Source organism: Epinephelus lanceolatus, chromosome 21, assembly GCF_041903045.1.
Source record: "Epinephelus lanceolatus isolate andai-2023 chromosome 21, ASM4190304v1, whole genome shotgun sequence".
In the NCBI taxonomy this organism is placed as follows: Eukaryota; Metazoa; Chordata; class Actinopteri; order Perciformes; family Serranidae; genus Epinephelus; species Epinephelus lanceolatus.
In genome coordinates this window covers 15,546,484-15,574,273 of record NC_135754.1, presented here as the reverse complement: position 1 = coordinate 15,574,273, position 27,790 = coordinate 15,546,484, and the positions used below count along the sequence as shown (strand labels likewise).

Sequence of the window (27,790 nt, the reverse complement as noted above, 5' to 3'; positions counted from 1 at the left end):
ATATTATATTCTATTCTGCCTGTATATCCCCCCAGATACTACACACTGGACCTTTAATTTAAAAAAAAATGGGTTGAATTGCTGTGGTTGAAATATTTTAATTAATATGAAAATGATGTATTTATACAAACATTTTGAGGATTATTCCATGAACTACATTTTTCTTCCTCTCTGTTTCCATAGAGAAAAGCCGAGGAGCAAGCCATCACCATAGACGACTCTCCTCATGAATCCTCCGCATCCAGAACTCCCTCCTCTTCATCCTCCTCTTCGTCCACCACCTCCTCTCATGTGGCCAAACCTTTCTCCCATACCCCTCCTCCACCCAAGACGCCCACGCCATCTCCAGGGATGTGTCCCAGCAGCCATCAGTCGCCTTGCTACCACTCCCCATCCAGGCGACCGCACCCACCAAACCCGCTGACCCCTGCGCCGAGCCCGGCTGCAGCAGCGCCCCGCTCCCCGGCACTCAGCCCTGCTCCCTCGCACCTCTCTAAGGGGCTGGAGAGGGGCAGTGACAGAGGAGAGGGGCAGCCACCTCAGGACTACCCGCAATCCCTAGAGCCAGGTGAGTGTGGAGAAGTCTGTAGGATGGTTAATGAGCACAATGTCTGAATTTAAAGAAGAACTCTGAGAGACAAAGACACAGAGATAGAGAGACGTAGTGTGAGAGAAAAAAAAAAAGAGAGATGGAGGGTGCTGCTGCAGAAATGTAGCACGGGTCTTTGAAGCGTGGTATTCTTTTGATTTTGCAGAAATTGTTTGAAGCATAGCTGATCCCTTGCTCTGTGTGTCCTTGAGTGTGTGTGTGTGTGTGTGCAATTTTTTTCTGTGAAAGCTAAAGAGGGACAGCGGGCAGGTCAGCCATTAAGGTCAGAGAAAGCATATGGGCACTCAGTGTGTGTATGTGTGACCTGCCAGCGTGCATGCATGTGTGCGTCCGAGCTTGCATGTGTGTCATGAGAGGAAGGTCAGTGAAAATCTTCAGACAGGCCCTCCTTATCCTTCAGGGGTCCTTGAGAAGTACAGGCGGAAGGATACGCATTCATCTGGCTGTGTTGTCAGGGGGCGGAGGGATACCATCAATAATAAGAGCGCAGGGGTGACAGGGCCGGCGCTGCAATCACAGGAAAACGGCAGGGTGTCATCAATATCCCACATAGATCTATACACTCACTCTCACACTCCCACACACACATACAGTACATATAATATACACTGCTGTGCATATACACACGCAAGCACACACTCCCCGTGTTTTCTGCACCCTGCTGTCAGTGTATTATGCCAACTGTAATCACGTGCTTCATCCTGTCTGCCTGAACAGAAAGGCAATGAATTTAAAAGGGAAAGGGCCTGACTTAAAGGCAATGGAGATTTTCTATTTTCTGTAGATGCCTGTAAATAAATTTTATGTGCAGTTTGTCAGACTCTGAAAACGGTTTTATGTCAGAAGACCTATTTGACCTTTGTGTTCTCCTCTGTCTTTCAGATCTGCCACCTGTTTACACCTACCCTCTGCTCACCATGGGTTACAAGGCCGGGCCCTCGCCTCCCGAAGCCCGACTGGCTGAGCAAGCCACGGTGGAGGCGGAGCCGGCAGAACCTGAATCCAAGTCCCTCCCACTTCCGTGCCACATCCAGCCTCTCACTGAAGAAGAGGAGAGGAGGGAAGAAGAGGATGGGAGAGACTATGAAGCGGTGGAAGCCCAGAGTGGAGTTGCAGAGGAAGAGAAGGAAGAAAGGAGGGTGAAAGCAAAGGGATGCTCCGAGCCCGAGAGTGAGATTTCTGGATTGCCGCCATGCCCTTCCCCAACTCCAGTTCCAGATCCAGCATGCGCGGCCACAGCCACAGGCAAAGCCCTAAAAGTAGAGCTCTCTCTGGGTTGCCTGGGCCAGAAGGCCAGCCTGGAGGAGCCTCAACTATCCAAAGAGCAGGAGGATGATAAGGAGCATGGAAAAGAGGACATGGAGGAGGATGAGGGGGAGAAAATGGGGCCTGAACCAACAGAATGTACTGACTCTGTATTTGGAGTGGAGGAGAAGGAGGAGGTGGAGGAGGATGGGGGCAAAGACGAAGAGAATGTAGAGGTGGTTGAGGAGGAGGAGGAGGAGGAGGAGGAGGAGGAGGAGAAGGGGAGTGGGATGAGTCCAGGCGAGGATTCGGTGGAACTAAAGTTAAACTCTCCTGCTCCTTCCCAGTCCTCTGACCCCCTCCCTCCTGCAGCGAGCACAGCGGCTCAGCTCCAAGGGGCCTACATGTGGAGCCTAGAGCTCCTGATTGCTGCAACTTTGTGTGCCACCAGAGATGCCATGTATCCACCAGTACCTGCCGTCCAGGCCCCAAGCCCTCCACCACACCATGGTATGGAGATACTGGGAGAACTTGCGGAGCTGGAGATCCAGCAGAGGAGCAGAGAGAGCAGAGAGAAAGACACGGAGGGTGAGTTTGTGTTTCTTTTCTTCTGCTGTGGCTCTCCAACCTTATTTAACAGATTGACCTCTTTTTAAAACCTTTGAAAGTATATGAAACACTTGCAAAATGAAACCAAAAATGTGCTGATGTCCCTAATAATTAGGCGTTTTTAACACATCCTGTGTACAATTTACATCATCTTGTTGCAGTAAAAAGGACCAACATGCCCTTGAAAATCAGATCAAGGAAAAAAGGAAAAAAAGTTACCTTACTTCTGTCTTGACTGCACAAACACACACACACAGTGAACTAAAAAAGGGGCCTGGCATACGTGTGCAACCCAGATGTGGCGACTCAACTCAACACACACACACATAGACACATACATTTCCCACTAACTGTCCTGCTTCCTTCCTCAACTCGGACTCTCTGTTCTTGCCCATAGACCATATTTTCCCCTTTGGGAAGGGTGTGTGTGTGTGTGTGTGTTTGGAGGGGACACAGAGATGGACAAACAAGCTGAGCTTCAGACACAAGCCAGGACACACACACACACACACACACACACATACGCACACATGCTCTGCCCAGTGTGTCCCCCAGGCTCTGGCGTCTTGCTTTGCTAATTAGACCCTTTCCTTTAAAACACTTCTCCTGTAAGCGCTCCTATTTTCCTCTCGTCCCTCTGAGAGAAAGTGTTTTTATTTATGCCAGCATCTGTGTGTGTACGTCCACCCGCATTTGTGTGCGTGCGTGCACGGCAGTGTGTGTGTGTGTGTGTGTGTGTAAGCTGTTAAGTAATCCCAGATGAATCCCTGCTCTCCTCCATCAGAGTCTATGTGTCTCTCCACCAGGCTGCCTGCTCCCTGCCTGCGCCTCCTCCTCCTGCCTCTTTGTTATTTTTTCCCCCTCACCTGCCTCTTCTTTTTCTTTTTTTTTTATTAAACCAATGTAATCTTGTGTGTAAATCCTGCCTCTGCAAGCCTTGTCGACAGAATTAATAAGTGTAAAAATCATAAGTCGCTCTGCAGCTGTCTGTGCATGAGAACAGGCGTGTGTGTGTGTGTGTGTGTGTGTGTGTGCATTTGTTTACATGTGCACGCACGTGCTTAGCATGTGTAATAGGTGTGAAATCAATAAGTCCTGTCGTGGCGTGGAAAACGCTCTCCAAATTGCAACACATTTATTTAAAACCCGCTCCGTCCTCGCCGCATGGAATGTTATTAATACCGCTCGTGGCATTTTTTGTCATCCTGAATGTGTTTGGGAGATGAAACCGATCCCAGACAGATGCATTTATGCCGCTCCTTGACGCGGAAGGATATCTCAGCCATTCACTGGAGATTGCAATTACAGATTAAGGAATCAAGAGATTCTTTCCCCTCCAGTATAAATTAGCACCATTACTTCTATTTACACATAGACAGAGGAGCTGTTTGTGTCATAGTCTCCTTTATTCCTTCATGTTTCCTTTATATTAAAATTTCAGCTCAATAAACTTCCTTAATGGCCTCTAATGACGCCTAGGCCCATATCAACTGTAATGGTTTTTAATTTTCCTCCACTGTTTTTGTTTTTCCCCTTGAAATCCCCTGTGCCGCCTCTTATTACACCCGTCACTCCCTTTAGGGACACAGTATGGTGTTATTACTGTGCAAAGATATGTGTGTGTTCGTGTGTGTGTGTGTGTGTGTGTGGTATACTTTGGGCGGAAGGTATCTATTGATTGTGGCCATCCTCCAGGATACTAAACTAGGCGTGGTGATGTCAGCGGTGATGTCATCCTGTCAGGGTAATCGGAGCGTGCCATTGGCTCAGAGGTCTGACAGATGAGATGGCACTGACCTCTGCGAGCCGGGACAGGACAAAGCCGCGTCTCTCTTCTCATTCCCGCTCGCTCTGTCTCTCCCTCTAAGGAGTTACCTGTCGTTCTTACATCCCGTCTGTTCCCGTCTCCTTTTTTTAAAAGATGAAGACTCCATCCTTCGTGCCTGCCCTCCTCTTTCTTCTCTGTTTACTGCATCTTGGTCTCCATCTCCTGCTCACACACACACACACACACACACACACACACACAGGTTTTAATAACGTCAGATGTCAGTGAATAGGCCTTGCAGCTCCAGTGCACAGAGTGATCCAGTAAAAACCTCTCCTCTCCTCTCCTCTCCTCTCCTCTCCTCTCCTCTCCTCTCCTCGAAAGGGGAAATTGGATTCTGTCCATGTCCATAATGAGGAGATGTAGGAGAATAAATAGATAGCTCAATAAACACTTTGCCTCTTATTGCTTCTCCTCCCCTTTACTCCCCATCCCCTCCCTCCCTTCTTCTCTCTGCGTTGCACTCCTCCTCCTCCTTTCCTCCTGCCCGCCGTTCTCCTTCTCTCCTACTCTCCCTCACACACTCGTGCCCATGTCTGCGCTGCTCAGCGAAAATGCTGTAGGTGCACGTGTGTGTTCAGAATGAGTGTGTTTTATTTGCATAGATGTGTGTGTGTGTGTGTGTGTGTGTGTGTGTGTTTACATGTGTGTGTGGAGCGTCTCATGAATATTCTGTTTCATCTGCTGGTGCTGTGACAATGACAGAGTTAATGACAGTGACAGATGTAGAGATCGTTCTCTACCGCTCCCCCCTTGTGTGTGTGTGTGTGTGTGTGTGTGTTTGTGTCGTTTGCCTGTGTACGATTAAGCAGGAACACCAGCGTACATCAAATAAACTACACAGCTAATATCATAAATATCACCACTTTTCAAGGCACGGTTTCATCGTTCCAGAAATAAATTCGCACAACATGTTTTATAACGCTGTGTCAGCCGCCATGTGATGTACCAATCTGAACCGCAACAACCCGTCTCCACGCAGGTGAGGACATGCTGACCTTTGACCTCCACAGTCTGGCGACGCTGGCGGCCGCCCGTGCCCTGGAGATGGGGGGAGGGGTTGTCGGTGGGGGGACGGACCAGCAGTGTCCAATAAGGAAGAGGATCAACCTGCGCAGGAAGTGCAGCTGGACGCCTCGCCACGAGCCGGTGAGGCTTTGCTGAATGCATATTTTGTGTTTATGCATGCAAACATAAATCATTCATGCTGAAAATATGGGGAAGTGTTGAACAATGGACACACATATTTTTGTCTTTGCTTTAAAGAACTGTTAAAACCCAAACATGATACTATATATATATATATATAAATATATATATATATTTTAGGATTTTATCTGATGCTTTTATTCAAAGCAGCTGAAAGAAATTAGCCCAAAGCACATACTGGTTTCTACTGGTACATCAACCATTGTACATTTTGCTTGTGTGCACTTTTCATGGTGTACGTTGCACGTTTCTTTTTCTCATCTCTCTTTTTTTGCACTGGACCTGAGATACCATACTGTACTAAAACAATTACCTCCAAATGCTGCATGGCAATAATAATGAAGTTTTAAGTGTCCTTAGTGATCAAGGGTGGAGATTTTGTTTTAATATTGGTGGGGTGCACCTATGAAACAAGGAGTTTGGGGGGCAAGAAAATTTTCAGCATCAAACACTTAATTTCCCGCATTCTGGTGATTTTTTTTCTGCACCATTTTTTGTGCATCAGTTTATTGTTTAAATGTCTTTTATTTTGTCAAAGTAAAAGTCCTCCACACACACTCCACGAGGTTTTTTTGAGGTGGACGTGTCCCCCTGCAACCCCCCCAAAAAACTACACCTAAGTTAGTGGTGCAAATATGGACAGTTTAAAATCATCCGTGCAAACACTGTAGTCAGACAAATATCATTACCTCTGTGGTAATGACATAACTGTTGTAGCTTTCAGGTGAAATGAGAAGTGATGTAATTTTTATGTGGTTGAATCTTGCAGTTTTGTGCTGAAATTAAAAGGTAAATATTTTAACAAAATATGATTTTGACCTAGCAAGAAATATTTTTTACTGATTCCGTCAAGTGTGAAATTGATGTGAGACTATCACCACCTGATGCATGGTGGAATAACACTTTTGTTGTCTTTAAATAGTCCCAGAAATAAATCCGGCTACAATAAATGATGATGTTTAGTTTTAAATTTAAAAATTCAATAAACAATAAAATATAAATGAATCTGAATCAGAATCAAAAATTGCTAAGCAACTTTACACTTACAGTGAATATTTTGAATATTTTAAATAATCTAAATTAAAACAGTGCAAAAAATACAAAGACCAAATGTAAAATTAAATGTACAAATAATTACAGTAGAATATTAAAAAAATATGGTGATATGTAAAGACTATGTAAATATTTAAAGGTATTAAAGTGACACACTTGTGCAGGGATGTGCACAACTGTGTCACTTTAATACAGTTGTGCACATCCCTGCACAACTGTGTCACTTTAATACCTTTAAAGTGACACAGTTGTGCAGGGATGTGCAAATTTTGTCCAGCGGGTGTAAAAGTTCACAGTATAATAGGTGCAGAAATAACCTTTAAATCACTTAAAGGTTCTCTTTACTTTTGTTGATGCTGGTTACCTATATTGTTACCTATATTTTTACATGCAGCATTAGGCTGATCTCCCAGAAATCCTTGCTTTTAAGCGTAAATGGTTGACACAGACCAACTGTTGTAGTGACCAAACTTCTAGTTACAGGAAAAATCCATCCAATTGTCGAGCTGCCCAAACATATCCAGTGACTGTTGAACTCAGTTTGTGTTCAGCATTGAAATTCCCCTGCTTTGTGTGTGACTGTGTGTGCATGTATGTGTATCCATGTGTGTGCGGTGTGTGTCAGGTGTGCCCAGTGAAGGGCTCCATGGAGACGATGGGAGGGGAGGAGCTGGCCATGCGTGTCCAGCTGGCTGAGCTACAGCGCCGCTACAAAGAGAAACAGAGAGAACTGGCCAAGCTACAGAGGAAACACGACCACCAGTGAGCAGACAACACACACACGTGCACACACACACACACACACACACACGTTTCTTTTTGTCTCGATTGAGTCGTGCGTTCCAACATTCACAATTCTGCTGTCATGCTGCATCCTCCTGATTTATCAGGACTTGCTGCCTGCTCATACCTAATGCAGTTTGACCTGTAGCCGATACAAGTTTCCTCCTGATTTCTCCTGCTGTCCGGACTGCATCTTTGATCTCTCTCCCTCTCTCTCCGCCTCCTCCTCCTTCTTGTCTTCTTCTCTGCAGGAAAGAGGAGACGTCTCGTAGCCCTGCCCGCCGGGGGCCTGGTCGCCCCCGCAAGCGCAAGTCCACCCCCGGCCCAGCTGCTGCGGAGAGCTCCAAGAGACTCAGGTCAGTCCTCTGATATTGCGTCAGTATAATCAGTGTGATTGGCAAGCCCAGCTCATTCATCCTGATTTCTGTTTGTGTTTTTAGTGAAAGGCACAGTTGATTTTCAAGAAGTTCTTCTTCAGCTGAAATGATTCAAATGCTCTATAGCTGATGATTTGCTTGATTGGGCACTGGAAGGAGCTGCTCACACACTCATGCGTGCGCACACACATACACACCACAGACACACACAATGGGTTATGTGATGGGAGCTGTAAGTTGGGTGTGATTTTGAAATGAGAGAAGGTAATGGAGATGAGGCCTTCATTAATCATCATTAATCACTTTTAATCATATTTATCACTTGCATTGATTATGTCCTGATTCCCTGTGCACCTCGAGCATACATTAATACAGCCGGACAAAGTCCTGATGTACAGTTATTACAGTGATAAACGACTCAACACCGCACCCACCCGCTGCGACACACACAACCACACATTATTTAACACCTTCAACGTGCGCGCTTTCGTTCTGACGCATTCGCACAAGCCAGACATACACACACTCACACACAGCCAGTGTTCAACACTCATAATGATAAATGTGTTTTCTCATGCTGCCCCACCTCTGTTAGCATGTGCACCCCTCGCCTTGATAAAATGATTAGAGAAACTCAGGGTTTGTCACGGTTACCATGATTAGAAAGCGCTAATGAAAATGACAATGAAAGGCTTTAGTCATACATGCTGGTGCAACACAAACACACACACACACACACACACACACACTCAGAACTTGTTTAATTAGTAGCGCTGGTCGCTACGTGCCTGAGCAGCGTTTCTGTTGTTATTAACAAGCGATGTATCATTTGTTTACGCTTTCATCTTCTCGAGAGAGTTGTGGGTTGAAATGAAACAGCGAGAGAGTGAGACATAGAGATGAGTAGTAACGTTTCCAAACATGGCAGACGATCCCTCTTGATCGGCACTATATGACCAAAAGTATGTGGACACCTGAGCGTCTATGTGTGATCGTTGAAGATGTCATTCCAAAACCAATGGCATTATTATACTTCTAAAAACGTATCCATTTCTTTGGGTCGGCTTTTCATCAATAACCTGTCTGTATGAATTTGCTCCCATTCTGCTAAAGGAGCATTAGTGAGATAGGCCACTGCTGTCGGACAGTAAAGGCCGGGGTAGGCCTGAAACAAACTAATCACATCTTAGGAAAAAAGTCACACTTGAAAGCTGGGTGAAAAGCCTGCCATCATAGAAAAGGCCAGACACAGCAATTGGTCAAACAGGAAAAACACCACACACTCCTTAAAGGTGTTCAAGGAGAGACTGTACACACTAAAAGTGATGAAAATAGTCAACACACTCTCACTCCCAACTTGTCAAATACCGATGCTTGGTCAGTGGCCCTACATGATAAACTATGATGCTGTAAGCACCACTTCAACATCATTTTTGGATGCTCAGGGACGGCATGTCAATTTATGCTCATGACATGCTTTGTCTTTTCAAAATAAACCTCCATTTTTTCAGGAAATGTACAATGCATACAGTCTTTTCAAAAATAAACCTAGGACGAAGGCAAAAGAAAAACGTTGGTCTTCAGATTTTGCCAATAAAACCACACCATATGTCACATATGTCATGTAGTATACGTTCCCAGCCTTGTATGCTACACTTATAGCACACTATGTTGTTGTTAAAATACTTAGATTGACTTCTGGTTTCACACGGGAAACGAACAGCGGTCTCCCAGTTGATTGTTTGACCCATCCATGTTGCCTCCCAACTGCCCTATGTGTACTTTCTTGCTCTTTACACCACAGCAGTTGCTTGAAGCGTCAAAAAAGGACACTTGTGTGTGCCACTAAAGGGTGCCTCTGTGCGTCAATATCTCACGCCAAGGGCAACTGACTAAGCGTCAGTTTGACAAGTCGGGAGTGAGATTAGGTTGCAATAGTCATGTGAAAAATTGAAAAAGAGAGCTTGAGAGAAAAGTTTAAACCCCACTCACTGTCTCTGCTCTGCTCATCTGGCCGTGCAAAGTGGGCTTGATTGTTGGATTGTCTTTTTGGAAAGTTACAAAAAATGTTCGATGTAGCCTTTGCAATTCTGACACCTGAAAGGTGTGTGTGTGTGTTTGGAGGGGGGGTTGGTTTCAGCTGCTGTTCAATGATCTGAAAAGCACTGCGTTTAAAGCATACTGACGCCTTGAGGCTTGACTGACATTTGGCATTCCAGTCCATCCCAAAGGTGTCAATGGAGCCGGGGTCAGGGCTCTGTGTAGGCCAGACAGGTTCTTCAACAACAGAATTTGGAAAATTAGCCCTTTATGTACCTGGCCTCACTAAACTGTTGCCAAGTTTGCACCATTGGTGAGCATGTGACATGTGGTGAACTTTAGGGCTTAGAAGTTCAGAGGGGTCAGAGGTGAACAAAGGCTTGGTGGGGGTTGCAACAGACAGATGTGGTTCTGGATGGAAAGGAGGATAGATAGATACCACTCTGTCTTTTCCTTTGCTTTCTCCTCTCCTCTCCTCTCCTCTCCTCTCCTCTCCTCTCCCAGGAGCGGAGATGCTGAGAGCCAAACCTTCCCTCTGTGGGAATATAGGATTCACCTGCCTCAGACACCAGCTGCTAACAGAGTGTGTGAGCTGTGTGTGTGAGTGTGTGTGCTGGCTGCCTGTGGTGTGAGAGAGCATGCATACAATGAAGGAATGACAGAGAGAGAGAGGGAGAGAGAGAGGGAGGGAGGAGTAGTGTTCAATAGAGGTTAGTGTTTATCGATCGAGCCCTGAAGCTCCGGTCAACGGACAGACTCCCCCGAGACTGCTTCATCTCTCTCTCTCTGTCTCTTTCCCTTCCCCCTCAACCATTCTCCTCCTCCTCTCTGTCTCTCCGTCTCTTCTCCACTCTCCTTCACACCAGATAATTCTTACCCTTTCATGTGATTCAGCAGAGTTTCATATTCACACGGCCGCTGAATATTTCTGTGTTTGCCGTCAATCTGCGCAGACGGTTGGTCTCTTACCTCATCAAAGTTATGAGACAGAGAGGAAGAGTGGGGAGAGAGTGAGACAATGAATGAACCCAGTGGAGAGGAAGGCGAAACTAGAAAGAGGAGAGCAGAGAGGCTGAGAAAAGCATCCATGAAAGGAAAGAAATGTGTGATCAGATTGGTTCTGTGATCTGTTTTATATATGATAAATTCTCATTGAAGTACGTCTGTGTCACATATTTATGTTTTCCAGAGCGGGGCTGACTTTACTGGAGGAAAAAGCCAGGAAGAAAATGTCCAATCACGGCTTCAACAGCCTAAGCTCCGCACAGGTCTGTCTCTCTGGGGTTCCTTCTGGTTCATCCACACACACACTGACAACCACTTCCTGCTGCTAATGTTTTTTTTTTCTTTCCTGGATCTTTCAATTAGCGGAAAGAAATGAGTCAATAATTAGCTTTCCACTCCCGGTCCGCAGATGAAAGCTCGTTGTAAGCACAGAGGTCGACCGAGCGCCCTGAGCTCCAGGCTGGCCAGGCGGGTGACCCAGCTGAAGCAGAAGGCTGCAGCCCAGCGTGGTGCACCATCGGCGAGCATGCTGCACTGCAGAGGGACTCCTGGTGAGGAAGATGCCTCCAAGAGTCACTGCAGACAAGGAAGAAAAGGTGGGTACAGAGGGAGCATATATGCACAGGCACTTCTCTTTTAAGCAGCACCCTAAAACTAAATCCCCCTCCTCTTGTTGATCTGTCAGACCTGCAGCAGGACTGGGCAGCTGGTCAGACTGCAAAGAGGAAGAGGGGTCGAAAGCCCAAAGTGTTGATGGGCGTCAATGCAAGCAAAGCTCACCACAAGGACGATCAAGGCTCCAAAAAGCAGGAAGTTAAGGAAGAGAAGAGTGACAGTGAGAGCTCAGAGCGCGGTGAGTTAAACTACAGGTCGCACACAAGTATGTAGTCATGTCAACCAGCAGAGTTCACAGGCTGTTACACACATGAGTCAAATAGTGCTGATTTGGCTGATGGCTCAAAGAACATCAACCAGACATCGAGAGATTTCGCGATGAGAGTGCATCTGTGAGTGTGTGCACGTGAAGCGTCTGAGAGTGAGATGTCTGCCGTCATCAGGGGGCTCTCCTCTCACTTCCTGGCTCGTCTGTCACACCGTTAAAACCGTTAACGACTTGCCACAGGCATGCAACACAGCCACCCCTGCCCTCAACACCGCACAGTAACGTGAGCCCGCTCTGGCTCCGTTCAGAATCTCACACCCCGGGTTCCTCCCCACTCTTCCTCACCTCCCCAACCTTGTGAAAATGTCCTCCTCGGAGGCTTGAGATGAGGAGAAACAATGACACTCATCCTAACTTTTAAATGAATGCATCACAAGAGAGGACGGTCTGATGTGAAAACTTCAGGAAAATGTGACTGACCTCATGGCCTTGACGCCATGGAGAAGCAGTGGTTGGATGTGTGTGTGGTGTGTGTATGTGTGTGTGACTGAGGCAAAGTGTTGACGAGAGCGCCATGTAAGTGACAAGTGTGTCAGAGATGTGTCGACACCCGACACGACCCCCGCAGTCAGCGACACACAGCTGCCAATAACAATCTGTGAGTGAGTGTGCGCTGCATATATGCATGTGTGTCAACATTTGCTTCCTGTAACTGCAGTTGAGGAACAAGCTGCATAAAAATAGAGTTAATATGTCCCAAAACCCTCAAAGAAAAGTTCGATCAAACACGTACCGGCAACATTTCTCATCCAACTTTTGTATTCACGACTACAGAAGTTTGGCCACAGCCTTGTGAACTGAAGTGTGGATGCTAAAGGAATATTGAAAGCTTGCTGTCAATACATCTCATCAAGCAAGTCCCTGGCCTTAGTTAACAGTGTTTACATTTAGATCACTTGGAGCTTTCCGACTGATCATATCGATGTTGTGATTCCACAGAGGAGGAGGAGGAGGAGGGCAGCTACGACAGCGAAGATGGAGCCAGTGACACCAAGGTTAGCTCATCCTCTAAAGAAGCTCCTGCAAACCCTGCTGGGATCGTGCCTTTTTCATCGCAGTCCTCCAAACTCCAAGTGAACCAGAAAGCCAGGAGTAAGAGACCAGGGCCTCCCGGTGAGACCTTTCTACATGTCTTTACAACTTTTATGACTTTGTAACTTTGTGACTTTTAGTTTTTTTTGACTTGAAGTGAAGGATAACATACATTTCATAGGGTTTAGAGAAATCTACGTTAGTTTTAGTTTTGAAATGCTTTAAAATGTACAAGGATAAACTTGCAGCTAAACACTAACAGGGTATTATGGATGGTCAGTGTGCAACTATGATTTTTTTTTTACAATCTAACTAGGGTTTTGAAAGAAATATTGACGTTAGTGATGTTGATATGATGCAAAGCAATTGTCTTTGTTCATGAAATCATCCAGAACAATCTAATATAGCTCAGAAAATTGTGTCAGTGCTATGACTGTATACATTCTAATATTAGATATTGACATTTTTGCAATGTATCTGTCAGCTCTAATTTCCATGATGTCCCCTTCACCCTCAGGCACTGGGAGCATGCCCAGCGTAGATCAGAGGAGAGCGCCCAGAAGGCCGAGCCTCGCCAACACAGACAGGGGACATCCAGACCACCAGGGGACCAAAAGAGCGTCTCTGCCAAGCTGGGGTGCACCATCAGTGGGCTGCAGTTTTGGTGACGGCCGGGGGAACCATGGAGGTCTGACGGAAGCAAACAGGGCGAGCAAGGAAACCATGAGGAAGAGCTCATCAGGACAGGTCATTCTGGGAAAGGTGAGGACCAGTGTTGGGTGGCGGCTTGTAACTTTACAGTGACACAGCAATATTTTACCTTTGCCAGTGACAGCTATTCAACCAAGTAAATTACTCCCTGACAGTAGTGATTTATGACACCTCTCTGTCATATTTACACGCTCAAAACTGCCATCTGTATCTTGCATTTCCCTCCTCAGCTGCGTCATGTGTGTACTTCTTTGTACATGATCAGGGGAAGTAGATAGCAAGTGTTGTTGTGCAGTATACCTGTTGGTCATGTTTATCAGTTGCTCCTGTAATCCAGGAGGTTACAAAACATATTCTGCCAGCTGGAGCTAAATCAAAAAGAAAATCAACAATATTTGGAGATAATATCACGGGCAGGAGGCCGTACAACTAAATGCTCCCCTAAAGTTCAGCATCCATTTAAGGGTGACAGAATCTGTGGGCTTTGCTGGCATATTTGTTCAGTCACACCGAACTGCATGGGAAAGAAAACTGAGATGGGAAAGGTGAGATGCAGTTGCCAATTTTAGAGGTGTGACAGAAAGGTTACATAATGAGTATCACAATAAATTACCGCTGTCACTGAGTTGTAAGGAACGTAATTACGTACATTACTCTTGAAATGAGTTAACGAGCAAAAAAGGGACATGCTGTGTTTTTTTATGTGCCAAACCTGACGGTGTTTCAGGCGGACTGGGAATGTGAGTGAAAGAAAGGTGACTAACAAAAGGTCACGCCCTTTGGCCTTCTGATGCATGCAGGTAAAGGCTGAGAACGAGAGGTAGGAGGAGTTTGGAAAAGCCCTCGCCTCAAGTTCAATCCTTCCTTAAAAGTGAGCCACACCCTGACAGGAGGTTTGGAAATCCTGTAAATTACAAGTGACACAATCTGCCAATAACCTTGACTCCCTCATGGGGAGACGCGTCACGTCAGCTGTAAATCAGTGACTTTGTCAAATATACCATTTGCTCGTGTCGTAGGTGTGAGTTTGCATACCGGCCTATTGTGCCAACACACCTCTGGCCCCGCTGTCTTCGTGCAAGCAGCCACTGGCGAGACACCCACATTCATTTTAATGAGAGATGCCCCAAGGTTGCCTTAGTCTTTGACTCATAGTGAGGGAATGTCCAAAAACACATAACTCCAAACCAAACAGTAAGGTATAAAGATAATCATTGGCCATAACCCTTACACACCCATGCATGCCTACACACACACACACACACACACACACACACACACACACACACACGCACACCACTAGCACTAAAGAGAAATAATCACCCATGCCCTCTGGTGACGAAACTTCTGTCACTAAAATATATGGTCTCCTGATGTGGAAAACTCCAAGAGACAACACGCACGCACGAACACACAAACACACATTAACACACATTAACACACACACACACACACACACCCCATCTCTCATGTGTTATATTATAGTCTTTTCTTTGGAAAGCCTAAATACAAGCAGGAACCTGTTGGGTGAGCTGACTTTCCATCATCAGTCATCAGTCATCTTTGGATAGACTAGCCTAAACCAGTTTGGAGATGGATAGTATCTTGTGTGTGTGTGTGTGTGTGTGTGTGTGTGTCTGATAGTGATAATTTAAATTAGGGTTCAAGCTTTTATATTAGAAGGCGTCCACACTGCTGAAGTGTCCTTGAGCAATGTGCTGAAGTCCCACCAGTTCAAGAGCTGCCATTATTACTGACTGTGACCTCTTGACCTTTGAGCACTGGTGGTGTGTTAAAAAAAAAAAAAAAAAATTCTGCAGACTTAATTGAAGTATCACATTACAAGAGGCGTTAGTGCCTGCGGTTGCTTTTCACTGACGAATTCACCACATCAGCCACATCAGAATCACTTCAGTCACCTGCAGATCCTGTTTATATTGCAGATGTATTTTGGCATAGTGTGATGAAGTGATACAATATCCTGCTTTACGCTCACTGATGTCACATCCTGTTTCCTGTCCAGGCCAAAGGCCACGCAGTGAGCCGACTCCTGCAGAGCTTCGCAGCCGACGACGGCTTTCGGTTGGATGAGGAAAGCAGCTTCTCCGAGGGGGAGGAGGAGGAAGAGGAGGCGGAGGAGGAGATGAAGTTGACCCACCTCCCTCCCAACATGCCTTGCAGAATACCCGGTAGGCAGTGACACATCATGTATAATTACGCACACACATGCAGGTTTTAAAAGCATGTTGGATCCGTTTCACACATTCATACACACCTCTTTCTCTGCCTTTTTTGTCCCTCCTTTCCACTTCACATAGCAATTATTCAACACACTCACAAATTATCTATATCTCACCCCTTTATCTTCTCCATCCATCCATCTTTCTGCCACACCCTCCCTCCACAGCCCTGCCAAACTGTGTGTTGAGTAAAGAGATGTTGGTGGACGGGCTGAAGATCCTGATCTCCAAGGAGGACGAGCTGCTGTATGCTGCCTGCGTTCAAACTCTGGACCTGCCTGACATGTAAGCCCCCTCTTCCCTGCTGTCTCACTACAGATACAAACCACCTTCTCTAAAAACACTCCTTCATGAAATAAAACATCAACCTTCCAGGGAAAAGAGCACAGTGACTATTTCACACAGCTACTGCTGTATATGACCATTGTTTTTTTCCGTCTTCTATTGATCCCAATATGAGGAGCATCAAAATCTGGGTGGATAACCGCCTCAGCTTAACGATTTCCTGGGGGAAACCCTGGAGTTAAGTACTAAAAAGACATATTGCAACAAGAGTCTTCTCTGATTTACAAAAGAGTTGAAACGTTAGCTTAGTTAAATGCCTGACAGCTGTGTGAATCTTGACAAACAAGAAGTCTAGACAACTACAAAAGCCAAGACACACAGCAGTGGCGGCCAACTCAGCTGCCAGTGAAAAACCTGGGCACTCATAACAAAAACCCTTTTTGAAAAAGACAACCTTGAAATCTAACAGTGGAAATTGTGCTAAAATTATACCTTACAAATTAAAATAACATTTTGACAAATTTTATTTTTAAATCATTTTCCTTTCCTTTTTTTTCTTAGATTCAGTGTTGTCATCGAAGGAGAAAGAGGGAATCGTCCCCGTATTTACTCGTTGGAGCAACTACTTCAGGAAGCTGTGAGTTTAAGTCACCATAGCATCTTTAACATAGTAGCTTTAACTGAAACTCCACATATGTTACACACATAATTTTGTGATTTTTCCAGGTGTTAGATGTGCGGCCCCAGAATGAGGCCATCCTGACTGCAGGGACGCGAGTTTGTGCCTACTGGAGCGAGCGTTCTCGCTGTCTTTACCCCGGATACGTCCACCGAGGTGAGCAAGATGCACCTATAACATCAATACTGCAGATATGCACTATTACGTCCCCGGCAACTCATGTTCAACGTCCTGTTTGATTTGCTTTAGGAGGGCCAGGTGAGGAGGAGAAGGAGGGGAGCGTGATGGTGGAGTTTGATGATGGAGACAGGGGAAGGATCTCCCTCGCAAACATCAGACTTCTGCCCCCAGGATACCAAATCTGCTGTGAGTATGGCTTTAAATAGAGGGATTAAAAAGAAAGAAAGAAAGAAAGAAAGAAAGAAAGAAAGAAAGAAAAGACACCGCCATTTAACAGCTCTTCTCTGTCAGGTGCGGAACCCTCTCCAGCACTTCTGGTCTCACCTGGTCGTCGCGGTCGACGAAGCTCCACCCAGGACAGGAAAGACACACCCACAGAGAAACCAGCCAATGAGGATCCAACAGGGAGGCCCCAAGAGAAAAGACCAGGTGAGGGAGGCGGGAACATACTCAGCACTCTGTATACAATAGTGGACGTAGTCACCGTCACATCAGCCATTGGATGTGGACTCCTGTTTTGAAGCCTCAAGTTTAGATTTTGGCCATCGTCATCTTGGTTAAGTTGGAGCCAGAAATAACCATATTTGGATGAGAGGGTGGAGATCATTCTAAAGCTAGGTCCTAGCTTGGTTAGCATGGTGCATTTACATCTATGGTTAATCAAGACAATGCTAAATTTTGCTAGCAAAAAAAAAACTATTAAAACAAAATGTACTTAACATAAAATCTGACTCATTAGAGGGTCTTTTAGTACAACCAAACACACTACAAATTTTTTAGAACACCAAATCATTACAATTAACTTTCATGAACTGAAAACACTGAAATAGCAACAGCTAATGCCTATACTCTACGCTGTTGCCTTGGTAGTTACTTGCCAACGGATAGCACCCACCTATCACTCAAAGCACCCACGCCCATAATTTTGCATTGCATTTTAGGCCTTAATAACAGTTAACCAGGTGATTTTATAAAAAATGTATCCTCCGTACAGTTCTGAATTTTGAAATTAGCTATAGAGACCATAATAATTTTTTTTGTACCAGGCTGTAAATATGTTTATTCCGCTCTTAAGTTGGGCATTTTAACATGGGGGTCTATGCGGATTTACTTCCTTTTAAAGCCAGCTTCAAGTGGCCATTTATAGAACCGCAGTTTTTGGTACTTTTACATTAGCTTCCTTTTTTAGCCTCTGAGGTTGCTGCTTGCTCTGAACCAGACATTCGCTATCCTTGTATTTAATATTTCGTCACCCATCCAAATAAAACATGTTTTGTCAAGCTTTGCATATTTGAAAGGTCATTTTTAACCAGCTATTATTAGTTAAACGTGTTCAAAAGACTGGCTTTCTATTTGATGTCTGAGAAATTCATTAAGGGACTGAACATCACTCAGCTACTGAAGCTTTAATATATGTTGTCTGAGAAGTACTGGTCTAACTGGTGGATACATTCACAGACACACAGCGCTTCAGGCCATACTAAAATTCTCCCAAACAACACCTCATTTACAGTTGCAACTGTCAACCACTTATCAGATGCCTCCGAGTCAGATGAGAGCACTGAGCAAAGGCGCATAAACCCAAAGTCTCATAAATTAAAATTCCTTGTTTGCCGCCTATCAATTAACCTCTATATGACCACATTAATCATGCTTTTACGAGGTGACATCAACGTGTTTTGTGTAGTTGAGCAACATGTAACTCATCACAAACTCCAGTTGACACTGCAAGTGGAGGGACAGACAGGTTTACCAGGTTTGTTGTAGTTTGAGTAATGGATATGTTGAAACTTACCTGGCTAGGTGGAGATCAAGGAGATAAAGTTATTAAGTTTCTCCAAAGCTCTTAGTTCCACAATTATCTCAGTGTGCTCTTCAGACCTGTCAGTTTGTATTGATTATAACTCTTCTCTGTTGCCGACTCCTTTTTCAGTTGGCAGGCCTAAGAAAGTCCACTCAGTGCCCAAGACTGCCAGCACGCCGACATCAGTAACAGAAACTGTAACCAAAGGCAACACTTCCTTGTTAAACTGGTCTGCGCCGCCCAGGAAAAGACCGCCAGTTGACTTCTTCCTCTTCAATGGGACGTCTCGGAAGACCCAGAGGAGGATACGAGAGCGAGACTTGGGGCTGTTTCATCGGCCCGCCTCACACCTTCTCGCACCTCCAATGCCTATCAAAGGCATCTTTGGTTCTCCTTTTGAAGGAGACTCCTTCAGTAGCATCGCCAACAGCTTCTCTACCTTCAAAAATGGTGGAAGCTCTGGAGCAGGGCGACCGGTTGCCACAGTGGCCTCCATGGGGCTCCGGGACTCCTCATCCTCTCCTCTCTCCTCAGCTGTCACCATGGCAATGGCAGCTGGGAGCAGAAAGCCAGTAAGCGAACGTGACAGGAAACAGTTTCTGGTGAAGCTCGACCATGAAGGAGTGACCTCTCCTAAAACAAAGAACGGCAAGGCACTGCTTCGACTTGGGGGGAGTGGAGGGAAGGGAGGAAAGAGTCTCGCCTCTGCTGGAGCACCGCTGCGATACATCCACCCTGCGCTGCTGGTTAAAGATGGCAAGAAGGGAGGAGGGGAAAGAGATGGTGCTGTGGTCCGTTCTGAGCCTATTGTAAAGGGCGCTCCACCTCTGAGAAAGGATCTTCTGTCAGCAGGTCTTGGAGTCCAAGGTGGAGATTTCAGTTTGGACTACCCGAGTGACTGCCCCAGCTCTTACTCTGAGCTGGATGAGGATGATGAGGATGATGGTCAGGATGCTGAAGCACCAAGAAGAAGTGCAGCAGTCACATCCCACCGCGGTGGCCGTTTTCTCTCCCGTCTCTCCACCTGCTTCTCCTCATCTTCCTCCTCCTCTTCCTCCTCCGGCTCCATCTCCTCCTCGTCCCTCTGCTCCTCAGACAATGACTCCTCATACTCCTCTGATGAAGAGTCCTCCTCTGTGCTGCTGCGCCGTGCGCTGCTCCAGCAGGACAAACAAAAGCACAGGCAGAACATGACCTCCGACCTCCTGAGCCCCGACCCTACCACCTCCAACTCTTCTCCCACTGCCCCAGCACCGGCTCACGGCTTTGTGGCCAAAGCCAGCATGGCCGTCTCAGGGTCAAAGGTGCGGGCTGACAGAGCAGAAGACAGGAAGGAGTTCATGTCAAAAGGAAGTATGGTGGCTAACAGTAGCACAGCTAAGACCCAGCTGAAGAGGAAAGAAGGAATTTCTAGCAGCCACCATCAGAGTCAAAGCAGTCCTGTGAGCCAGCAGCCGAAACCTGTGTCCAAGGACCCGGCAACAGCTAAGAGGCAGCGGATGTCCTCACCTGAGCCCCTACCTAACATGGCTCCTCATGTGCCTGGACGCCAGCTCTGGAAATGGTCCGGCAACCCCACACAGGTAGGACACTTTGGCTTGTATGTTCTTTTGCCATATCCAAGATGTTATTGAAGAGTTTTTCCAAGGTCTCTGTCTTCTTTTAGTTACTGTTCTGCTTTTCATCACCGTGCAAAACTAAAGCAATTGTGATTTCTTGTAACTAAATCCCATTACATTGAAATCCTGACTTAATCAGATCGTTGTTTTCTCACAATGATACGTTATTATCTTGGTTATATGGTTTCAAAACTGTTGTCCTGGGTATCAGTAACCTACTTAAGCTCACTACCGATTGTTGTCGCAGTTTCTGCTGGGTCATACCTTGATTACATATACTAAATGTGCCGGTCAAATACGATCTCTCTTTGCAGTGCTTATTCTGCCTCAGTCTTTGTACACAGTGGTAGCACTGTAAAGCTTACTTACAGTTACTTACTCTGAATCTGTTATCCTGATTATTAACTCACAATCCTGAGATAACAGAACAAAACAGTTTTGAGCAACCACTGCCACTCTCGGCTTCCATTCTGTCGTGTTGTTTGCTTTGTAAACATGACTGCATCTGTCGACTGAGATATGCAGCTTAAAAGACGCTCAAGGTGTAGACATGCCCCAACAAATGAAAGGATGGGGCGGGTATATAGGTGTGCTATCAAGGTTCTGGTTCCTGTACTTGTAATTTCTACATGAGTTTCAGTGGTATTATCTTTATAAGGGCGAGAGAGAATCCACAAAACATACTTCTGTAACTCAGTAGGGTCAGGGTGTTAGGATTGGTGTTAGGCATTAGCTATTTTTTGACATGCAAAATGTTACATACTTTGGTAGACTGGATTTAGCAAACCAAACAAAAATCTTAATTGATTTCTAAAATGAGGCCATTGGTGAAATAAACCCTCCACGCTGAATAAATTGATTGAGAGTGTTATTTTTACTCTCTTTCCCCGACAGAGGAGAGGTCTGAAGGGTAAAGCCCGCAAGCTTTTCTACAAGGCCATCGTGAGGGGCAAGGAGACGGTGCGTGTCGGGGACTGTGCTGTGTTCCTGTCACCTGGCCGGCCCCAGCTGCCCTACGTGGGCAGAGTGGAGAGCCTCTGGGAGTCGTGGAGCTCCAGCATGGTGGTCAGGGTCAAGTGGTTCTACCACCCGGAGGAGACTCGCCTGGGGAAGCGACACCGCGACGGCAAGGTAAAGGCCAGGGAGTGCAAAGTAGAATTTCTAAAACAGGAATGGTCAAAGTAACAGTCCGTGACATTTTCATATAAATATATTACCTCTTTGCTTCTTTTTATTCCCTGTTCTCATCTGATATGAATGGCTGAACCTCCACTTAGTTCGTGAAACTGTTACATTTGCAGTTCTAAAGACTCAGTGTAAGGTGGGTCTTTCCCAGGAAAAATCTCTGCCGCACAGGAAGTCATGTATTTTGCATTTCTGGCAACAGCAGTAGTGGTTTGTTTGGAATAAATAGAAAAAGAGCTGGGTAGTTAGCATGAACAGCAACAACCGCCGCGGCTGAGCAAACATAAAAGATCACCACTTGCAGAAACTTCATCATGAGAAAACCCACGCTAAAAGACATGACAAAGAGAGTATGTGTGGGAAGTGCAGAGTGAAAACAGCACCAAAGATAACAGCCTTACCGCTTTTCTCATGAAATCAACATTTTGATTGTCGAATATATTATCATGCTCATCTATCAACCACTTTTCCCGTCTCTCTCCCAGAATGCCTTGTATCAGTCAAGCCATGAGGATGAGAATGACGTGCAGACCATCTCCCATCGCTGCCAGGTGGTCAGCAAGGTCGAGTATGATCACCTGATGCGTGACCGTAAGCCCGGCAGCGCAACCAACGACCTGTTCTACCTTGCCGGAACTTACGAACCAACCACGGGCCAGCTGATCAGCGCCGACGGCCTGGCCATTGTGTCCTAGCACCCCAAGCTAGAGAGAAATCCAAATATTGAACCTGAGCCCTGGAGTTCCAGGATGGTCCTTCAGAATGGAGCTGGGGACAGAGAGGAAACCAAGACAAAGAGCTTTGGCTCTGCGTATTGATCTGTCCCTTGTAAGAGAAGGAGCTAGCCCACTGGATAAAGCCCGACAGTACTGGCACTTAGAGGTTTGTTCTAGGGAAAAGTCTGATCCATGTCAGATTTAACCTCTTTATCAGATGTGGACTGAGGCTCCTTGTCGCAGCGAGAGTCTCCAGCCTTCCCTGTGGCTGAAATAACAGAGTATCTCGTCACTGCGACAAGATTACTGCAACAAAAGAACAGGAACCAAGGACATGAGCACTTTGGAGTACAGTCGCTTGGATATGCTATGAAGGGAGGCTGTTAGACTTGGCTTTCTAAAACAAAGACTGACTCAGAGAGTGGGAGAGACTGTATGGTAAGGACAGACTTACTGTAAACCACACTGGTTTGGAGGGTTTTAATGGTCTTATACTGGTAGTTTGACGATGACAACGTGATTGAGAGATCCCCACCAGGACCAAAAAACACTGTAGTTCGGACTTTGTGTGTATGTGTATGTGTGCGCGCGCGCGCGCGTGTGTGTGTTTGCAGAGTGGCTGCCCTGTTTGGCATTTAATGAGCTCTTAAGTAAATAGTGCTTTAGCGTGCGTGTGTGTGTGGTCATGCACATGTACACCTGCGTTCATCGAACAGGGATGATGTCATGACACATTGTCAGTATGTCTAACACTCTAAATATTAATCTGTCCAGTACTTAACGTGCAGTTTTCAGCGCTCGCGGCTGGAATACGAATTTTTTTTCTCCCGCCAAGCCATACACGTCAATACCTCGCTCTCGCATCCTTCTATTCAGGTGCGAAGACACATGTACAGGTAGTTGGGATTGTTTATTTGAAATGTGCGTGCATGGCAGCGTGCGTGCGTACGTGTGCATGGAGCGTGTGTGTGCGCTTTGTACAGCATCATGTATAATATAACACGTTGTAAATAGTATACATATATATTTGTTCTTGTTTCTTTTTTCTTTTGCAGAGAAGATTATTTTATTTAGATTTTTTTAGGGTGTGTGTGGGTGGGTTTTTGGGGACAGAGGGAGGAGGTCGGGTTAGTTTCCTTCACTCTCACTGCACTGAACAGGATTGGAGGTTTGGATTTGGGGTCAAACTGTACAACTGATGTGAAGACTTTGTGGTTGTAAGCCCCGCTTTAGGCGAAGGGTGAATATGTCGAAAGGGTGTTTGGGAAATGTTTTATAAGGAAATCAGAAAAAGGCTCTTTTTAAACATGTGTCTAAATCTTTTTGTCTTTATTTTACTCTGTTGGGTTTAGAATGTGCATTTCCTGTTGGGAGCTTATTTTTAAACAAATACTGGAAAAGAAACTGAGTTTCTGCTGTTCTCCGATCCTAAAAGAATCTTCTTTATCTATTTTAGCCTGTATTCCTATATAAAATGTAGATATTTATCTGGCATCAAAAAGAAACATACCAAAGCACCTGTGAGTTTACGCTTCACTGCATTAGAAGAAAAAAAATTATGTAACAAAAAAAAAAAAAAAAAAGGACATAAAAACGTTCAATCAAATCTGAATCCGGGACCCCTGCAATCACAGAGGTATTTTAAGTAGAGTTCCTCTCGTTGTCTTCTCGTGTTCATCCAGTGTTGCTATGACAGCCTCCGAGAAACGTTGCAGCAACATTGTCTGCACGCTGCCCAGCTGATGCACTTGAGGTCACTATGGCAACCAGAATGGCATCACGTGACTGTGAAGGACAATCAGAGCCAATCAATGGGACAATGTTGAGAGACAAAAAAGGAAACATAAGGATCAAATCACAAATTATGCTTCTTGTCACTTTTATTCCTGCTTTGCCAAAAAACTGTCTGTGTGTGTGTGTGTGTGTGTGTTTTATGTTTGCTTGTTTTCCTCATCGTCTTACTGTTTATGCAAGCCTGTGATGACTGTTGCCAGTGTATAGGATGTACAGGGGGGAAGAACACGATTGCCTTTTTCTTTTCTTTTTTCTTTTTTCTTTTTTTTTTTTAGGATGTTGACTGACTTTTAACAACAATGTTGCTGTTACACTGCAAAGCAAAAGCTTTAAAAGGAATCTAATGTGAAACTCAATTTTGAAATATTACTTTTATGGGTCTTTAATTGATTATTTTTTAAAGCTGTATTTTCTTTAAGAAACACTGGATTCAGTTCTAACCATCACGTTTTTGACAGAAGCGACATCATTGTGTATTTTCTTTTTTTTTCTTTTTCTTTTTTTTTTTTTTAGACCCACTGGAAAACTGCTTTGTACGGTTGAGATAGCCTACTAAAATATATTATGTAATTTCAGTCATTCTTTGGAAATATGACTTAAATATTTCCTCATGTACAAAAGGAAAAAAATTATTTATCTTAATTTTATTGCCTTTTTGTGTTTCATTAAAAAAAAGATTCTTACAAAAAAAAAACACATCTTGATTGTTTTTTTTCCCTTTTCTGCTGGGTGTGAGTCCTCTGAATACCGCCTTGTGTTCATCAATGCCGATCATTTGTCTGCTGGAGGAAAATGGACCACAGAAGAAAGCGTGGAAGAATGAGGAAAAGGAGAGACAAAAAAAAAGGGAAAACACGAGAGGAGGAAGCAATTTGAAACTGTAGCTGTAGCCGATAGAAGGGGAAGAATGGGGAGAGAAAGGGAAACTGTATCTCATGAGTTTCATGAGAGACGACGGGCGGGATAGAGTCTCCTCTGGCTGTACAGGTGGGTCAGGTATTCAGAATAATAAAAACGGAACAGGACCATTAAGAGAACAAAGAGAGGATATCGGCTTTCGGCCTGCCAAGATTTCAGATCCTCACTTTGTGCATGTGTGTGAGCACATATGTGTGTGAGAATACCAGAAATGCAGCACATGTGCTCATCAGACAGAGCGTACTAGTCTTGTGTATACATCAATATAAATCCATGCAGTCTGAATGCACTTCTGTACTTCTGTGGGCTTTTTTGCTTGCCTCTAAGTGTGTGTGTGTGTGTGTGTGTGTGTGTGTGTAGGCCATATATGTGTAACGCGAGAGCTGGATAGAACAGAGATTATCCCCTGCAGGGTGTGGAGTTTCTGGGACAAAGTGCGCAAATTTACTGCACTTTATTTGAGACTTCCTGTGAAATATTCACACCTTTTTATCGCATTGTAACTGGAGCCTTTGTGACGCGGCTTATTGCAACATTAAAGTCTGGATGGTGGATTTACCTTTGCCCTTGAATTACAGTCTGGCTGCCTCGTGACGGCCCGCGAAGAAGAATTCTGGAGCACAGCTTTGGACGTCGGCAGTAAACTTTATTGTCACTGAGCTGCGTTTTTAAAGGGGAACTGTTATTCCTATGGTCTAAGACAGTCCAAAAATACTAGTAAACATGAACAATTCTCTCCCAAATCCAAAAACTGAAGTGCTAAAACTCAAATTTGTGATGTCACCAAGTATTAAGTCTGGAGCTGCTCCACAGACAATGAATTGGGAAAGATGTTCAAGATGTCGCTGGCCCTCATTTATCAATCTAACATTTAAACCAGTGCAGATCTGAGCGCCGAAATCGCCTTATGATAGGATTTGCGTGTGATTCATGAAACGTTGTCATCTCGCCAATCACTGAATGATCGGGCGTTTATAAATGTTGCAGCTGAAAACAATCGCCATTTACGTATCCTGCCCCAATATATTTTGGGTTTAGAGTCCTCGCACCTAGAGGGTAATACGACAAAGAAGAGAAACTTCTCTGAGCTTGAAATGGAAATACTTAGGTCCTTGGCTTTTATATAATATTGATATTCTTATAATAGCCTAGTCAAATAAAAGCTTTTAACTGAGAGTCGTTTGTCCGTGCATATCGGGTCTGCTTCCATTTGGGCATAACAGGTGGCAGAGGACACAGACCTCAGCACCTGTGTCTGAGTTGGACACCGATAAGAGTCTATTAACCTATAGGCCACTAGTGTTGAAATATTTACACTATTGCAGGTATTACTTATTTTTTTCTAATTATCTGTCTGTATAAAAAGAAAAAAGAAAAGTCCTAGATAAGTTAAGAGTCGGGCATAAGTGGCGTTCATCCTGTGGTCAGCCTAGAGTCAGTCCCACAGAGCCAGGGATCTGCAAGCTATGATAGAAAGCGAGCGTCAGTGTGGTGGCTATACATTTTTAGGTGGCTGCAAATGCTTGGATGCCAATCAGAGTTTGTTCTAATAACAGTTCTCCAACTCAGTCAGATTTACTACTGCATTGCAAGTCCATGCTGACTCAATCACGAGCTGAGACGTGACGCAAGATTTGATCGTAGCATCTGCTCACGTCCACACCGATAAATGCCGAGCTTTACGTGGAAATGACCGTACGCCCAGTTTTCTGCCGCATGTTTGTTTCATAAATGAGGGCCAAAAAAAGCACCCAGGGGAATGTTCTGAGCATATAAATATAATGAGAGTACAACGGACATTCCTATTAAAATTGAAGTAGAGGGATAGTTGGACTAGCGAGCCATTGTTCTTAGTACTGTTGCCATTGTAACCACTGTAGCGGGCTAACTTCTGTACAAACGTCCTGATAGCGTACATTTTCAAATAAACAATCGGTAACTTTACAGATATTACTCTAACTTTTATTTTTTCTTTTGTTGCCATTGATCTAATATTTGTCGGAACATGATGTAACATTACTTTCGCTGCCTCCAAAGAACGAGTGAGAGCAGCTGCTCAGTGGACAGCTGAGAGGCAGAGACCGCCGGGATAAGCAGCGTGCAGATCAACATGTTTTCACATCTAACTCAGTAAATTAAGGGTTTATCTCAACCAAACCAGAGGTGATTGTTGGAACATTGGACTAACTAACAAGATGACCAACGAGTTTGAATGAAGTCTATTTTACAATGAGTTAACAAGAATTGGTATACAGTTGTATTTTTCTGTTTGATAAGAAGAATAAGTGTAAATATCAACCATAAAATCACTCTCAAACTAGTGAGTGTGCCCCACAGATATGCGTGGTCACCATAACATCTAACAATAATTATCATTTTCTTTTGTACAAGTCAGATGACCATGACAAATAGTATTTTCCTGTCTAACCATTTTGTGTATTGGGACATTTTCTGTGTCAGAACTGAGAGCGCTACACGAGAATACAGCTTTTGGGTATAAAAGAGAAAGCAAACATTCTGTGAGTCCACAAAATCAGGCTGCTATTTATTTCTATGGAGCAGCTCCAGACTTTTCACCCTATGACATCACAAGTTTGAGACTAATGTCTTAACTCGTGTTTGCAAATATTGATTACACATTTCTAGGCTATGAAAATAACACATTCAAACTTTTTATTTAGGTGGTGTTCACCTTTAATGTCGGCTTCTCCTCTGCCCTTTTTCTCTGCTTTACTTGTCAATACAGGAAAAGTTGACTCACATTTTTTCTGAATAACTTTGCTAATGGTCCTTGGCCATAGATTGAAATCACACACACATGCACACACTCAGGCTCTTTGTCCAGCCGTATGTGTGTGCGCTTGCGTGTTTGCTTTCCTTTTGTATTCTGCGTTTAGCTGTTTCGGCAGTTTAACTTGTTATTAC

General features: G+C 44.8%; 1 protein-coding gene and 1 long non-coding RNA gene across 4 annotated transcripts in view; one reads left to right on the top strand and one right to left on the bottom strand.

The window, feature by feature from the left end:
• bahcc1b (BAH domain and coiled-coil containing 1b) overlaps positions 1–24,641 on the top strand; it is a 69,379-nt gene extending 44,738 nt beyond the window's left edge. For all 3 annotated transcript variants that reach the window (XM_033611266.2, XM_033611265.2, XM_033611267.2), the window contains exons 10-28: positions 184–568; positions 1,493–2,443; positions 5,275–5,441; positions 7,180–7,316; positions 7,589–7,693; positions 10,944–11,022; positions 11,169–11,355; positions 11,445–11,612; positions 12,642–12,815; positions 13,252–13,496; positions 15,469–15,634; positions 15,853–15,970; positions 16,532–16,607; positions 16,697–16,805; positions 16,899–17,015; positions 17,121–17,258; positions 18,763–20,216; positions 21,147–21,383; positions 21,923–24,641. In XM_033611266.2, coding sequence (XP_033467157.2) covers positions 184–568; positions 1,493–2,443; positions 5,275–5,441; positions 7,180–7,316; positions 7,589–7,693; positions 10,944–11,022; positions 11,169–11,355; positions 11,445–11,612; positions 12,642–12,815; positions 13,252–13,496; positions 15,469–15,634; positions 15,853–15,970; positions 16,532–16,607; positions 16,697–16,805; positions 16,899–17,015; positions 17,121–17,258; positions 18,763–20,216; positions 21,147–21,383; positions 21,923–22,132 — 5,223 coding nt within the window. In that variant the 3' untranslated portion in view covers positions 22,133–24,641. The remainder of the gene's footprint in view (positions 1–183; positions 569–1,492; positions 2,444–5,274; positions 5,442–7,179; positions 7,317–7,588; positions 7,694–10,943; positions 11,023–11,168; positions 11,356–11,444; positions 11,613–12,641; positions 12,816–13,251; positions 13,497–15,468; positions 15,635–15,852; positions 15,971–16,531; positions 16,608–16,696; positions 16,806–16,898; positions 17,016–17,120; positions 17,259–18,762; positions 20,217–21,146; positions 21,384–21,922) is intronic.
• Positions 575–18,760, bottom strand: LOC144459482 (uncharacterized). The gene is made up of 3 exons (XR_013488447.1): positions 18,625–18,760; positions 4,340–4,454; positions 575–1,117 (listed from the first exon to the last, which is right to left on the bottom strand). It is a non-coding gene; the product is annotated as an uncharacterized LOC144459482 (long non-coding RNA).
• Positions 24,642–27,790: the final 3,149 nt, after the last annotated feature.